Source organism: Periophthalmus magnuspinnatus, chromosome 9 (assembly GCF_009829125.3).
Source record: "Periophthalmus magnuspinnatus isolate fPerMag1 chromosome 9, fPerMag1.2.pri, whole genome shotgun sequence".
NCBI classification, from domain to species: Eukaryota; Metazoa; Chordata; class Actinopteri; order Gobiiformes; family Gobiidae; genus Periophthalmus; species Periophthalmus magnuspinnatus.
In genome coordinates this window covers 25,560,903-25,577,686 of record NC_047134.1, presented here as the reverse complement: position 1 = coordinate 25,577,686, position 16,784 = coordinate 25,560,903, and the positions used below count along the sequence as shown (strand labels likewise).

The following is a 16,784-nucleotide window of genomic DNA, read 5'->3' as shown; positions in this document are numbered from 1 at the left end:
TGCCACACTGTTTGATTTGGCTTTATAATCTCACCACCATATTGAATCTTTCTAATCTGTAAACAAATTATGAACTAAAAAGGAAAAAGGTACTTCCCCAAACTTCTGTGCCAAAACAAGAGCTAAACAACAGCAGTCTCAACTCACCACAGCCAGTCTCCAAAACCAGCCAAGTAACTGACAAATACAACCATCACATTAACTGCAGCATAGCAACCAAGTGTCACATACAAAAGCAGTTATTAATGTTCATATCTGGAGTTACGGACACAATAGCGAAATAAAAACACCAGAATCATGTAGAGCGGGTTAATATGAACATTTTTATATGAAAATGAAGAGCCTGACAGCAGCAGTTACAGAGAGATGGGTGACGGTTTTCCCATGTAAAGTGAATTGGAGCCAGTGTCAATGGAGCCGGAAGCGCACCCTTGATCACTTCCTGTTTGGAGTAGGGAAGTTAGCAGATTAGCTATGTCCATTTATATATACAGTCTATGACAACAACACATATACAGTTAGCCTGCAACGACAAAAGGTGTCAAATCTGAGCTAAACACAAAATATCAGATCATTACACTACGTTTAGATTCAAAATGGTGCTTACTTTCTGTGTGTAGAGTTTAGTGTAGAGTTTTACTTAATTTATATGAATTGTTTACATGTTTCCCTAAGGTTAAACCAGAAATTAGAATAATCAAACCGCATCCTCGGCTCTCATCTCTGTGTTAAGGTGCAGACATAATTCTAAGTACGTAAGTCTTAAGTACAGGGCTGCAGAGGTGAGGGGCTAAGTACATTTTGGTTGCTCCAGTAAAGTTTATAGGAAGTGAGGTGAGGACAGTCGGTGCTGCTGGCATTTTTCACACCTGCCATTAAAACTGCGGTTGGATTTTAGCACACACTCAGAAAGGTCAACGAGGTGATATGCTCAAGTACGTACGGTGTCCTATTCAAGTTTAATCTTAACTCAAAGGACTTTTTTGTAGTATAGAACTTTATGTACATTTTTATGTATTCTGCTAAGTGCACAATTTATGTATTTTTTGTTAAGTCTTTTTAGATCAAGGTCCAAAATATAAAACAATGATCCTTTGGTGTCGTAGATGAACTATACGGGGGCGACAGTAGCTCAGCTGGTTGAGCGATTGTCGGATTCGAAGGTTGGCAGTTCAAATCCCACTCTAACAACTGTATTAAATATTACTGGCCAATAGAATGTTGCGATGTCATCTGAAACGCAGTCATGAAAAAACCCCATATTGATCCATCTCTAATTATGAGTAACAGCCCTGGTATATATTGAATTATAAAGACTTATTTTTGCTTCTGAATTGTATATGTTTTCTTTAGTTCTTATGAATAAATGCAAACCTGAAAAAACACAATTACTGACCAAGACCAATGTGCTCGATATTACTATTGCTAACAAAAATATAGCCGATAAACAATAATACTGGAACAAATTTATACCACTGACATAATAAACCCAAAGTGGAATTATCCCCTAATAACTGTTCTAAATGTGTAATATGGTTAAAATAACACAAAGAGCACTAAATAAATACACTGCTGTAGTTATCTATAATGAGTCGTAGAAGTTACTTATTCAACCCTGAAGCTCAAATCTAATTGTAGAACCGGAAAAATAACTAAAAGTTTGCCAGTAGTATTAGATAAAGTATGACAAACATGACAACTACCAAATAGTATTGTTCCATCTGTCATCTATTGAACGAGTTGATATAGTAATTATCATTGAAGGCCTACTCCATATGCATATGTACATGATAATAAACAAAAATATTGTTTATCGTAATAATCGTGATAATTGCCAACAAGGATAATTGCCATTACATCTCCAGAATGTGCAGAACAAACCTACTTCTCCTGTTTTCCTCTAGATTGTAGTTTTCACTTATAACAAAGTGCAGTTATATATAACAAATGTTTAAACATGGAACTTATTCATCACATTAAAATGATGATTATTCATATTAGAGATGGATGCATATGTTTTTTCATGGCCGATGTCCATGGCGATTGTTTAGAAGCCAGAGAAACCAATGGCCGATAAGCTCTGCCGATGTATTTGGGTCAGATTTGGATAATTTTCCCGAAATTATGTCATTTAAATTTACTATAAATTTACCCATAGGCCCTTATTTACAGTTATGAATTTGCACCGAAGTGTTCAAACAAATTTTAGGTAGCAGGTTGGCCAAAACAAAATATCAACAAGTGTTTTAGTTTTAAGGCTGATAGCTGATGTGCTACAAAGGGAAAATATAGTCCTAATGTATTGGCTAACTGATATATCTCTAACTCATATCCATAACATTTTTAAACTGTCAGCAACTTTAATAATTATTGTGATATAATCGTTAATCGCAGTTATTTTGGCCATAATAATCATCACACAAAATCAGTATCATCGCATACAAAACTACTGTATACTGTATTATTCATAGAAGAAGAAGCAGGTTCATGAACTCCTCAAAACTATGCAAATAAGTTGAAATTAATTTAGCAGAAAATTGCACACTGATTCTCCTGCTTTTTTATATTCCAAAGAATCACAAGCGCTCATCGCTGACTCGAATATAAACTCTAGAGCAGTTTTTAATTTCACACTTCTGTAACATTGCCTGTTTCAGCTCGAGTGGGGGCCTGTGGTGGTAACTACACCTCCCCCTCCGGAGTCATCTACTCACCAGATTTTCCTGACAAATACAACCCAGGCCGCGTGTGCTACTGGACCATTCAAGTACCAGGGGCCTCCGCCATTCTTTTCAACTTCACCTTCTTTGACATTTCGGACCAGACGGACATGGTGGAGATGCTGGACGGGTACACGAACCAGGTGGTGGCGCGTTTCGACTGGCGTAGCCCACCCCGAGAGCTGGTCAATATCACCGGGGACTTTGTCATCTTGTACTTCTTCTCGGATCGCACCAACCAGGCCCAAGGATTCGCCCTGCTCTACCAAGGTCAGAGAAAAGTACTCCTATAAAGAGGGTTATAAATGTATGAGTGATGATGTGTGGTTAGTGCTGCTATAGCCTCTAGTGCTGCCTCCAACTTGGGTGACAAATAGTTGTAAAAGTGGGACATGGTCAGATAGATAGAAGTTTATAGATAATAACAACTTTAAAAGTGCTGTAACTTTTGTAATGGGGGGATCAGCCATCTGTTTTTCTCCATGGAGATGGTATTGCTTGGCCTTAAACTTATCAAGCTCGAATTTAGTCAATACAATGTGTTTATAATTGCTGAAAGATAACTTGATAAACATGCATTCTTGTGGGTCACCGGGATTTTCCACAGATCTGACCTGTAACTTGTCATGGAAGCTTCACTTGCTTACATCGGCTTTAAATTTTCTATTTTAATTTTACCAAAACATGGAGAGAGATTGGAATAGCAATAGTTCACGATCATAGACTGTATATATCAATTGACAAAGCTCACTATACAACCAAGAAAGTCAGAAGAAGACGAGTGCGCAAGAAAGGTTGATATGTTTTGCAAGTTAACGTTTAGTTAAACCTCACTTCTTTGTATACAATTCACATGGCACCAATGAAAAACTTGCGCAGTATCTAAATCTGTCTATGGGGTGAGAACTGGGGACCTGAATGACTGTGCTCTTACCAACAGAGGGGCAGATGGTTACCTCCACCTCAGCCTCGGCCTCACATTTGGCCCGTCCAGGTGTGTGCTGTGCTCTGTGGCTGTCTGCTCCACATTTCCATGGCATTACTTGAATGGACTTTGGCTTTTAGCTGTAGTGAGGCACTTGTCACACCACTGGCGAGGTTTTCTTTTTCCATTTGCCAGTCAATGTCTCAGCGCCCGGGGTAACGTTGCATATTTAAATACAGGTTTTGTTTTTTTTGTTTTTTTTTCTGAGAGCTCCCTGTTATCAGACTGCGGCAGCCTGGTCTCTGCTCCTAAACCAAATCCACAGCCAGTTTATGCTTCCTACTTGGACTAAATCAATGAGTTAGGAGCTATATATGAAGTATGCTGTGTAGGGATGTAACAGTAATCAAAATATCGTGATATCGTACTGTCAAAACTCTCACAATAATATGTCACAATATATCAAAGGGGAGAGAACTTCACAGACCATGATACTTTGCTGTTTCAGTGCAGACGACATGAAAAAATATCTGTTATAAGCACTTTTAAATCTTAGTTCTTTGGATTATGACAGAACCAAAGTCTTGTCGAGGCTTTTTAAAAAGAAAATGTAGCATATTCACAGTTTTGTTCGCCTCCACAAAAATATCGTAATAAATATCGTACCTTATCATGAACATGACCCTCTAATGGTGGGGTCATGTATAGCAAATTTAAAGTCCAACTACTCAAGCTATCTGCATAAACCTTCAGTCGTTCAGGTCTGAATCATAGCAAAAGATGAAGTTTAAATCCATCAACTGGACAAATCATAAGAGTGAAGACGTTTCGCTCAAGTCGAAGAAGCGGCTTGTATGAGCAGCGAAACGTCTTCACTCTTGCAACAATTTGTCCAGTTGATATATTTCTCCCTGGAAATGAAATTGCTATGCTTGAAATGTTCCTCAGTATGGTAATAAATATATCAGTTTCCACGGAGACAAACAGGTGACACCACCAGTCCAAGTTACAGGCCAGATCTATGGAGAAGTGGCTAACTGCTAACTGAGTGCATGTTTTTCAATGCGTTTTGGAGAGTTAATGCCATACATTAGAAACTGAATGCAACACAATATCATCTCCATGGAGATGAGCAGGCGCCATACCCTCCATCAGAAAAGTTACATAATGCACCTTTAAGAGACCACCATAGACTGTATATATAAATGGACATAGCTAACCTGCTAGCAATCGCGTTTGCATTTGATTCAATATTTTCTGTGTTTCGGTATCACATTGGTGGCGTTAAAACTTATGCAAAATACTCACATGTTAAAGTAAAAACCTCTACAATTTTAAATCCTTTCCTTCTGTGTAGAAAGCTCCATGTGGCCCTGCGTTCAGGTTAAAACAAACGAAATTTATTGCAAGCGCTCCTTCCCGCGTGTCTGGAGCAGCCCTCGACACCACATGTTTATGGCTTACCCAGATGGCTTTGCAACTTCAGCTGTTCTGGCACAATATTAAGCATTTACTCGTTCTCCTCTGTATATAAGTCCTTTCAACAATCGCGTCAACACTGTGTATCCTATTACTGCGAGTGGGGAGTTTAGCCACAGTAACAGCGCCGCTAAGTGATCCATGTCCAGCAAGAGGTGAAACTACAAACAACATGGCCGCCGCAGGGTCTTGGGTTTCACTGTACACTATCACTCATCGCTCCATGAAACAAAAATACGACTGTCACTTTTTACAAATTGGAGATGGAGAATGGAACCGCAATAGTGTGAGGCAGCTGCTGAAAAGGAACCAGAAAACATGTCCAGTGAACCGTTATGTGTACAACGCGTTCTACTGTATATTTGACAAATGTGATAAATGCTGGTGAAGTCTAAAACTGAAACATATGAAGGGTTGAGTTTGGTTCACTGGTTCACACAATGGGCTGCTGTTTAGCTTATAGAAGTAAAAAGTACTCACTGTAGATTAAGTAACTGATGTGACCAAAGGGGTTTTGAAGTGATTTGAAAAGCTATAAATAAACATTGTATTCAGCATTTCACGGTAAAACGGTAAATGGTCACATTTTTATACAGCGCTTTTCCACCTTCAAGGCACTCAAAGGGCTTTACATCAAGGAACCACTCACCCATTCACACACCAGTGTACACAGACTCTGGGGGCGAGGTGAGTTAAGTGTCTTGCCCTGTTCGTCAGTAGATCTGACCGCTCAACCAGTGATGTTTATGAGCCAGCTGAGCTACTGTCTGCTGTCACTTGTCACTGTTATATATTTATATCATGTTATTATAGTCAGGAACGTTTAAACAGAAATTAAAAATTATAATTAATTTCCTTTAAAAATATACATTTCAGGTGGATCTCAGCAAGTATCATTAGCGGTGTCTTAAGGTACTGCAGTTGACCCATTACACCAAAACAGGCCTAACAAGCTAATTCTCTACTGACAGGTTCATGGAGGGGTCAAATGCAGAGGCCAAATTACTTTACAGGGCCAATGATATCTACATATATTTACACATTTTAAAAGAAAGTCAAATTGAATAGTACTTGAATAATAAAAAAAAAGCTTTCTTTAAAAGTCGTATATTATGCAAAACTGACTCTTGTGAGCATAAGCCATGTTAAAATGTTGTCACCTCATCAAAAACATACCCAGAGTTTTGTTGTTTTTTTCATTCACACATGTTTGAATAATCCTTTATTATTAGTCAGTCTACATCTTCAAAGCTCAAAATGCTCTGTACCACCTTGTGATGTCATGAAGTGGTAGTTTTTCAAGATAACAGCTACCTTTAACCTTACGTTCAGTAGAGATTGGCAATTCCATGGCTGAAATCATCCAAATGATTCTAATGAAGGTGTGTGGAGTTTAATAACACAGTGGAGCACTTCCTGTATTACCACGTGACATCACAAGGTGGAACAGAGTGTTTTCTGTTTGAGAGAAGAGCTCCACCTAAATACGCAGGGTTAGATCATGACATAGATCAGAAAATAGTATAATATGAGCCCTTTAAGGATGTTTCAGAGGATTTTAGACATGAACCTGGGTGCACTGGTGGGTGAGTGGAGGGGCGAACAGGTGTAGGTTAAACCGCACAATAATTAAAAATACAGTATACTATAGTGGTTATTTGCCTAATACCCGAGTAAGGACGTATTCATAGTCTCTGGGGGTAACTGATCCAAAAAAGGTTGGGTCCATCTTAGATACAAATGGTCTCATCCGTCATCCTCTCTTACGCTTTCCTATCATTTATTATGAGTATATTTAATCACACTGAAACGTATATCCATATCTTGTCTTACAGCGCTGCGAGGGCCGGACAGACCCGACTCAGAGGATGATGGGGAGGACATTTCCAGTACTACGGGCCCACAGCTGGCAGGAGGAGTCACCGAGCGTTCCAACGGCACCACCGGGGGGCGCACCTCACAGATCCTCTACGTCATCACGTCCAGCCCTGGGAAACCGGAGCACAGCATGCCAGGTCAGTGGGCTGGACGCTCCCAGACCACCGGCCACAGCGCTAGTATGTGCCGTTCCCCCCCCCCCATGTCCTCTCCGTACTGGGGAAGCTTCTATCTCTGCTCCCTTTTGGCATGCTCTGGTTCTTAAACTCTTTTCAGCTGTGGTCCATATAAATCCTAAAAAAGTTACTTGATCGATCCATCTTTTTACTTCCTCCAGTCCTCCACTTCTTCCAGTGAATATATATTAAAAAAAATATATAAAAAAACAGTAATAGTCCCATTTGCAGTTGCAGTAGACACAACCCACAAGTCATTTTTCCAGTTTTACCATTTGGTTACTGCAAGTTAGCAATTATTTCTCTGTTTATTAGTTTCAGGTCAAACAGAAAACACACACAAATATCTTTATAGACGCAAATGTAAGGAGCAGCAGCTGCCAAAATGAAAAAACTATAGCTCTCTGCGGTGTCCAATTTTGTTTTTTATTTTGAGATTAGTTTCAGCAAAAAGCCTCATCAGATAATTTCTTTCCTTTTTCTTTTTGGACCATAATATTTGGACTTTTTAGTGTATCAGCTATTGGCTTTAAATCTTCAACACAGACCAATATTTTCTTTTGGTTGATCTGCTGATATTTAGTAGAGTTATAGTTGTTTTTTCCTTTACTACATAATTCCATATGTCTTGCTTCATATATTTGATGTGTTCTGTTCGTGTATGAAATGAAAGCAGTAGAAATGAAGAAACGAAAAACATTGAATGAGCGGGTGTGTCCAAACGTCCGCCTAAAGAATACACACAAAGCTTTATATTAACACTTAAATACAAAGAGATAGCTGCACAAACATGACTATACAGCTGTCTAATAGTTATGGTAAAATTATGGTAAAAAAAAAAAAAAAAAAAAAAAGAAAAAAAGAAAAAGAAAGGCTTGGGAGATTGTAGTGAATTAAAATTGATTTAATTTGAGGAAAATAATCAAACATCGGTCCAAAAATATCAGCAGAGATTATCGGCCATCTTTGCTCTGTATTCTGAACAATCGGTATTAATATCGACCATGAAAAAACCCACAGTGGTTGACAATACTGTGTTATGCAGGGTTTTTTTTTTCATTGTTTATTAGCTTGGGATGAAAAAAAATATTTTAAAATAATAATATGTTTCATTTGAGTCCAACTTTTGACTTAAGGTTAGGGTTGGACAGTAATGGCAAAACAAATGTATCATGATTTATTTATGTATGTACCCGACCAGTCAAAAGTTTGGACACACCATCTCATTCAATGTTTATTTTTTTAATTTTTACTGCTTTCTATATTTTATATCCACACAGAAGACATCAAATATATGAAGTAAGATCTATGGAACTATGTAGCAAAGAAAACATTAAATACTACTGCTATTTATGTATATATATATTTCATATTCAAATCCTCAAAGTAACCATCCTTTACTTTGTTCAAAAATATTTTGTGTTATGTGTAGGTTTTTCTCTTTACATATATCTTGCTTCATATATTTGATGTCTTCTGCATGTGTTTAAAATGTAGAAAAACATTGCATGAGATGATGCGTCCAAACTTGTGACTGGTGGCGTATGTACTGATCGATCATGCAATTGTTTTTCCTATTCAAAACAAATCCACATAGCTGTCAATTCTAATTCTACGAACAATCCAGACTTTTATGTTATACCATTTAACCCAGAAAAATACTCCTGTGTATTCGTCCAAAGTAGGAACTCAGCTCCAAACCACTTGCAGTTTCTGACAGACAATTGGCTGCAGACCTCCCAGTCAAAAAGCCCCAAGCTGATCATTGACAATTGGAAGTGATTGGATCTAGATTTGATCGAGAGCCCGTCTTTTCCTTTAACCTCTGCACAAATTGCTCATAACATTCTGTCTCAAACTGCTATCCATCAGATACATTTCTCAACTAGAGGAAACCAGATGTGCTCCCAAAATGCATCCCCATTTCTCAACCATTTTCTTGCCAAACACATCGAGCAGGTGTGCTTGTGCTCGGACCATTTGCTCATTCTATCATTATGGTTGCGTATACGGTGAAGATAACACGTGTTGCTGTGATTCATGTGCTGAGGTCTTGTTCTTTCTGTTTTTAGTGTGGACCATCTACGCTCTGGCCGCTCTGCTCGTCCTCACCGTTATTGCCATGGTGGCCAAGCTGCTGCTGCACATTACAGTCAAGTAAGTTTATCTTTACAAATACAAAACATACAGCCATGCAAAAGGGCCAATCCATGGCCAATCCTGATACCGATTGTTTAGATTCATGAGAAACCAGTGGCCAATAAGCTCTGCCAATATTTTTTCAGATGATATGTTGGGCAGATGTAGATCATTTTCCCCAAATTACGCCATTTAAATGTACTACAAACTCACCCATGGCCTCTTTTTTTAAAAACAAAAGCAGTTTGTTGTGTTTTGTACACTTATCTCTTTGCACTAAAGTGTTCAAATTAAGCTGTGTGTATTCTTCAGGCAGCAGATCGGCCAAAGCAAAATATCGACCTGTGCTGGAGATTAAAGGCGATAGCCGATACGCTAAAAAGTGCAAATATCAATCAGTCTATGTCTAATTACAAATAGACTCTAAATTTGTGTGAAATTATACAAAAAATTAAAAATGTAAAAAAAATAAAAATACTTGCAGTTGCTTGTGAACTGAAAACTGAACCAACCACCATCATAGAACCAGATCATTTGAAATGTATAAATACAGCTGAGGTGTCAGTCCACAAAATAAAATGTGTCTTCCCCATGTTTCTCCTCATGTTACTAAAGAATAGCAACTATCAAAAGAACATAACATTCAGAATGTGAATATTCAGAATATGGCCAAAATAATGTTTAAAATACACAAGATACACAACACAATATCAGTCAATACAACAGACATTGATTGGCTGCTAGTATTCATAATTTTGTTTGACTTTGAAGTTTCTGACCTCCTTTACCTGGGAAATCAACGGGGGTAGACTAAGGGGTCTATTGCACCAGGCGCCAGGGTTTTAGCGACCCAGAATTGGACCCTTTTCCTATTAATTTATAAAGGGGGGACCATGTGAGGCTTCTTGCCCCGGGCCCCTACATTTCTGTTGATGGGCCTGTCCTTAACCATTGCAGAACCTAAATCAAAACAGATTTTTATATGTTCTGTGTGAAACCTTTTATAAAGAATCCTTATGAGAGCCATATCAAGTTTAAAAGTGAACTTTTCTCACTACGATTGCCGCTGGTGCTTGGAGTACACCTGGCAAAGCATGAATGAAACATGGAGGCACACGGAGGAGCCAGTTCCTTTGTAGAGCAGCACTTTTGTTCTTCTAAGTGTTTTCTTAGCACCTCTGGGCACTTTCTTTTGTGGTCCTTTTATTTCAACTTTCTTCTCTCTACCTCTCTTCTCCTCCTTGTCTCAGTGCGTCTGGCTTTTTCCTATGTCCCTGATTCTCAACCAAGCTGTTTTTGTGTCTCAGGGCTCCGAACATCCCAACAGTAAGCGGTTCAGACAGCTGCAGTCAGAGCACCACATCTTCAGAGCCTTGGATCATCCTTTACCGACCTTCTACCATCTCCCTGTTCAAGAAGAAACTAAAGAACCACCACGGAGACCTCAGCCCCCTGGTGGGCAACTAGTGCCACTGCCGCCATCGCTGCTGCTGCTGCTGATAATAATGATGATGCGCTTCACTGAGAACTAATCACTTCCCTCAATTCTTTTGTGTACGCCGAACGCCAGGGCTACACCTAATAGGACTCGGATGAGCAAGCTAAAGCTAACAAGCTAAACAAGTGCGTGGCTAATGGCTAACAAATGGGGAACTGCTACCAAAATGGCATTTAGGCCAGAGCGGTTGGGCCAAAGATGAGAGGACGCGAGGGGAATTTCGTGAACGCAATGGATTATCAAGTAAAACATATTCTTCGTAAAGGGTTTGTGGTTTTGGTTACTACAAAATGGAGCCCTTCAAGATTTTGGACGCTTTGTTGAGGGACAAAATAAGACTTTACTGTACGTACTGCTAGCGCTACTTGCAGTTCACCAGTGTCAAAACGAGTTCGACACACACATAACTGCCTCATATGGACCAAAAACTATCCTTCCATCCAAAGAAACACGTGTTTGTTTATTTGTTTTCTTCTGCAAACGTTTCTGTTAAGTTTTGCAGGATGCGAGCTCACCGCGGATGACGAAACAGAATAAAAAAGACTCGGAAAGGTAGATGCCACAGCACTTTGGGGTATAAATCAGGCTTTATAAAAGATCTAAGGCTAGAGCTCGCCCACTCCTAAATCGGCGTGGATCCCTTTGGGGAGAAGAAACCGCAACATTCACCCGAGGGGGGTAGTTTTGTTGGAAAGACGGGTGGTGCCGATTGCAGACAAGCTAACTGCCATTTAGGGATTGGCTGGGGTAGATGTGAGAGCGGTGTATGCTAGCTCGTGAGTGAGTGGGTGGTTTTCTGGTTTGATCGTGTTCAAGTAAAGTGCCTTAAGGATCTGTTTTGGAAGGCTCACATCTGTGTGTGTGAACAGGGTTCCTCTGTGGAGTGAGCGCTCCACTCTGTAAAATCACTGTGAGATCTTTGATTAAATGGCAGAAATGAATGGAAAATATTGATGACATATAAGCAGAGGTGGGTAGCAGCTGGATATCAGTTGTATTTACTTGAGTAATCTTTTCAAAAAAATTATATTCGCAAAGAAGCAAAACAAAAACATGAAATCTGTCAACTGGACAAATCGTTGTAGGAGTGAAGAAGTTTCGCTGCTCGTCCAAGCAGCTTCTTCATTTCTGGTCAGATCACTGCTGGACACTGCCTTATATCCATCTGAAGGGAGGAGCTAACTACACTGAAACTAAAAACACCTATTGTTCATAGTTTCTGTTTACAGGCTAGAAGAAGCAGCTTGGATGAGCAGCAAAACGTCTTCACTCCTACAACGTTGGACAGATTTTATATTTTTCTTTTTCAATGGATCAGACCTGGACGACTGAGGGATTACACAGATATAACCTCAAAGTAGTTTTCTCAACACCTTACATTTACTTCTACTTTAGTAAGCCTTACTTGGGTAAAAGTAGTGGTTCCTCCCCCCAATATGAGTAATAATGTTTGAATATTTGAGTTTTCTGAACCTTTAAATGTTGAAAATACCAGATTCTACAGGGTTTAGATTTGTCCGTCCCATTACACACTCAAATCCGAAGTCCAAACAGTTACGCAGTGAGGTGTAATAGTCACCAAATACTTTTTTATTTGGGTCACGACTATTGGCTTCTACTAATACTAATGTAAAGTAACTGTACTCTTATAGCTATTCTACCCACCTCTGATTATATAAAGAGTACACCTTGTAGATTGGATAGTGGACATTGTGAGCACATTGACTTAAGGGGCCCATATTACTCTAGTTACTGATCTATGTTTTAATGTTGTTTCCTCATCACAAACAGACTAAGACTAAGACTAGTAATAAAGGATTACTCAAACATGTGTGAATGAACCAAAACACAGCTCTAGGTATGTTTTTGAGGAAGTAACAACATTATAACACGACTTAACGCTCACAAGAGTCAGTTTTGCGTAATATAGGACCTTTTACAACACCCACCTCTTTCTGTTGTACAAGATAGCTGTTATTTCTTCCGTCTGTCTGTGTGCTCTGTCTGGATAGTCTGGGACATTTACTGAGCATATTGTTCACATTTAGTTGTCCTCTGATTACAAGGGGGCACATGTTGTTGTTGTACATTATGTAATTCAGCCTGGGAATGACGATATTTATGTCAGCTCTTTTTTTTTGGTGTTTGGACAAAAGGAAAAAACACAGCAAACGCCTATGGATTCACACACAAGCGGTTCATGTGGGATTCAGTTTAATGCGGTAAAATATTTGCAACTTGCTACAGAACTTGTGGTATGTGATCGAGTTTAAATACAGGGAGATAGAGGCATGTCGTTACACTTAATGAAAATATTGTGTAAAATATGATAGAGTCACTGAACTAAAATTGATAAAAGGAAAAACATAAGCGAGATCATTTTATATATTGTTAAGGTTGCATTACGTTACAATACAGTAATGCCATGACTACAGGACAGTCATGGTCAGGAGAGTCGACAGAGGGGGACAAAGGGGTCTGTTGTCCCGGGCCCCAGGGTCTTAAGGGCCCACAATTGCATCCTCTTCCTATTAATTTATATTACAGGGGGAACGCCCATGTGAGGCTTCTTGTCTCGGACTTGGACATGGTAATAAGATAATTACAACTACACATATCCAAGCAGCGAAACATGAAAAAAAAAAAGAATATTCATGTTCTACGGTCGTGAAATCTTAACTGTTTTAAAAATACTTCCATGACCTACAGGCCTTGTTACCACGAAAATACCAAAATGACCAAAATTGTTGTTAGGTAGGTTTCTGTCCTATTACCATGTTGTTATTACATTGAAATGTCCAGTAGAGGATGATTTTTTTTTTTTTTTCAGTCGATCTGCTGCCTAAAAAATACACACAAAGCTTTATATTAACACTTTAGTTTTACTCATTGACCCCAAAATATCGCAATATCTTATCAGCCATTGTTTCCTCTGTATTTTAATCAATCCGTATCGGCGTTGGCCATGAAAAAACACCACAGCGGTCGATCTCTACTGTACATTGGTGCTATCTGAAACAAATAGTAACTACGTGTTTGCACAGAGAACAACTATTTCTCACTTTTTTCCTTTTTGCAAATATCAGCGTTGTCGTGACAAACCTACCCAGTGTAACGGCGTGTCTCTGTCCTCTGGAGCCGGCGCTTACAGCAGTGACTTTAAACTACTCCTGAAAGGTCAAAATACAGCCACTGCTCCATCTGCATAGTAATCGTCCTTCACTGTTAAACTAAAGGGAGCTCCTCTCAGTACAGGGTCAACACATTAAATCTATTGACGTGGAGTAAACAAGGATTTGCATATTGATGGGATATTAATGTACGATTTATGTCAGATGCCATTTTGATTGTTTTATCCAGGCTTTGGACTATCGCAAATAATAATAACATTGGCTTTTAAAATGTTGTTTCCTTATCACAAACAGACCTGGAGTTGTGTTATGTTTCATTTACACATGTTTTAACTCACATATCCTGCATATTTAGGCTGATTTCTTCCCTGAAACAGGAAACTCTCTGCGCCACCTTGTGATGTCATGTGGTAATACAGGAAGTGCTCCACTGTGTTTTTAAACTGCTGACTGTATAAAGAAGTGGACAAAGGGAAAGTGACATCACCCGTAGCGTTCAGCTCCAGCCAAATGAAGCTCGTTGAGGCTAGTGGTGACAGTGAATGAAACAAAACACAACTCCAGGTTTGTTTGTGATGAGGTAATGACATTATAACATGGCTAAAATCTCACAAGTGTCCATTTTGTGTAATATTGGACTTTTAACCAACTTTCGGCTCATTGTGCACTTACCCTACGAAATTAATTTGTACTTTTCAGTTACAGCAATTAAAAGCCATGTACTTATCATACATAAGCACTTGATATGATCTAAAACTTAAACAAAAGTACAACCGGAACTATTTTTGCTTGCAAGAAAAAAATTTAAACTACCGGTATATTAATTATCTCAAGTAAAAATAGCAGACAAGGCACACAAAAGTGAAAGTAAAATTCAAATTCAACCAGACAGCACCATTTTGGAAAACCCAGTGTTTTTATTATGCAAACTGGAATATTTAGTCCTGCCGTCCATCTGAGATTTGAGATTTAAGATTTAAAAATGGCGGTCCATTAGCTGACATAAGCATCACGCTAACATCACAAGTTCTGCTTTGACCAAATCATTGTTTTCATGCAATTGTATATAGTTTAGTGAAAAGTTTAATTTATACAGTAAATTATTGATGTTTTTTTGTATGTGAATGGGATATAATCTATCTTTTGTATAAGTGAAGTACTTTGTAGTTTTATTTAAAGTGTCCTGGTCGCAATAAACACTGTATGCATGTTTCGTAACTGAAGTTTTGTCCTTTTTTTGTGATTATAATGTGCAGAATGTTTGGGTACTGACCATAGACTGTATACAGAGGTTTATATATAAACTCTATAGTACTGACATTAGTGTAGGAACTAGAATGACACAGTGATTCAGTTAATGTGGTGTAGTTACTTTACCATTTGTAGATATTTGGTTTACAAAGCATTGAAAGACTTTCCTCCTAAATATTTCTTTCACGAATCACACTACATGGTAGCTCAAATCACATCAAAGATGCTCTATGCAATTTTTCTACAGTGATGGAAGCTAATGAAGTATAGTAAATATAATATATAAATAATAAGTATAGTAAAGTACTGTACTTAAATAGATATTTTAGGTATATGTACAATCCATCTTTGGACATGAATGAGGGGCTTAAACATCATTTATCTCCTATTTATACCCCCATCCTCAGACCTAAATCAAAACAAGGAAAAAACACAGTGATAGCCAGTATGCTACAGGTGTAAGAGCAGCCATTAGAAACTGTAAACAAGTAGGTGTAGTTAGCTCCTCCTTTCAGACAGATATAGGGCAGTGTCCATCAGTAATCTGACCAGAACTGAAGAAGTGGCTTGGATGAGCAGTGAAACGTCTTCACTTCAACTTTTGTCCAGTTGACAGAAGAGAATCTATTTGTCACTATAAAACTTTTACAGTGGATACTTTTTAATTTTACTTCACTACATTTGAGAGTAGGTTTCTGTACTTTCTACTTCATTACATTTTGAACAGGCCTGAAAAGTAAAAAGTACTTTTCATATGATTTGAGGGGTTATTTTTTTTAATGTTTGTAGAGACATCCTGACAAACGTTTTCAAGTTCAAGCTTCGGCTGTGAGCAAACAAAAATAAACACAAAATTCATAAGAAATTGATTTGTATTACAACATATGTATTATTTTTTAATCAATATCTCTACATTTAACACTTCAGCAAATGAACAACACTTGTGTGAAATACTTTTACTTTTTAAGTACATTTTTAAATGGGCATTTAAATACTTTTACGCAAGTCTATTTTTCCATGTGTAACTTTTATTTTTACTTGAGTAACTTTTCACCTCTGTATCTGTACTTTTACTTAAGTAACTAACTTGAGTACTTGATCCTCCACTGCTTTTCTTGTGGAGGGCACGGCACCTGCTTGTCGCCATGGAGATGTAACTGCTTTCCCTGGAATGTTCCCGAAATATGGAATAAAAATGTGTTTTTATTGCTTGTATATTTATTTCTATTGGGTACCAGTGGTGGAAGAAGTACTTAATTTTGTTACTAGCAAAAAATACTAAAGTAAAAGTATATCATAGTAAAAGAAAAAATATACTTATGTATAAGTACTAAAGTACCTGTTTAAAAATGTACTCAAGGAGTAAAAAGTAAGTATTTCACACAAATTTTGAGGATTCAAATGTAGTGAGTGCCTAGTTCAAAAATGTAGTGAAGTAGAAAGTACAGATACCTGCTCTCAAATGTAGTGAAGTAAAAGTAAAAAGTATCCACTGTAAAATGTACTTAAGTAAAGTACAGATACCTAAAAATTGTACTTAAGAACAGTACTTTACTACTTTTACTTTGTTATATTTCACATTTGGAT

The 16,784-nt window shown here is 38.1% G+C and overlaps 1 protein-coding gene across 2 annotated transcripts in view; it reads left to right on the top strand.

Moving 5' to 3' along the window:
* kremen1 (kringle containing transmembrane protein 1) overlaps positions 1-15,164 on the top strand; it is a 132,684-nt gene extending 117,520 nt beyond the window's left edge. Inside the window, exons 6-9 of one of the 2 annotated variants that reach the window (XM_033973288.2) lie at positions 2,658-2,990; positions 6,960-7,139; positions 9,251-9,335; positions 10,625-15,164. In XM_033973288.2, coding sequence (XP_033829179.1) covers positions 2,658-2,990; positions 6,960-7,139; positions 9,251-9,335; positions 10,625-10,784 — 758 coding nt within the window. In that variant the 3' untranslated portion in view covers positions 10,785-15,164. Of the gene's footprint in view, positions 1-2,657; positions 2,991-6,959; positions 7,182-9,250; positions 9,336-10,624 lie in introns of both variants that reach the window. The other variant, XM_033973287.2, reaches the window with a different exon arrangement.
* The last annotated feature ends 1,620 nt before the right edge of the window (positions 15,165-16,784 follow it).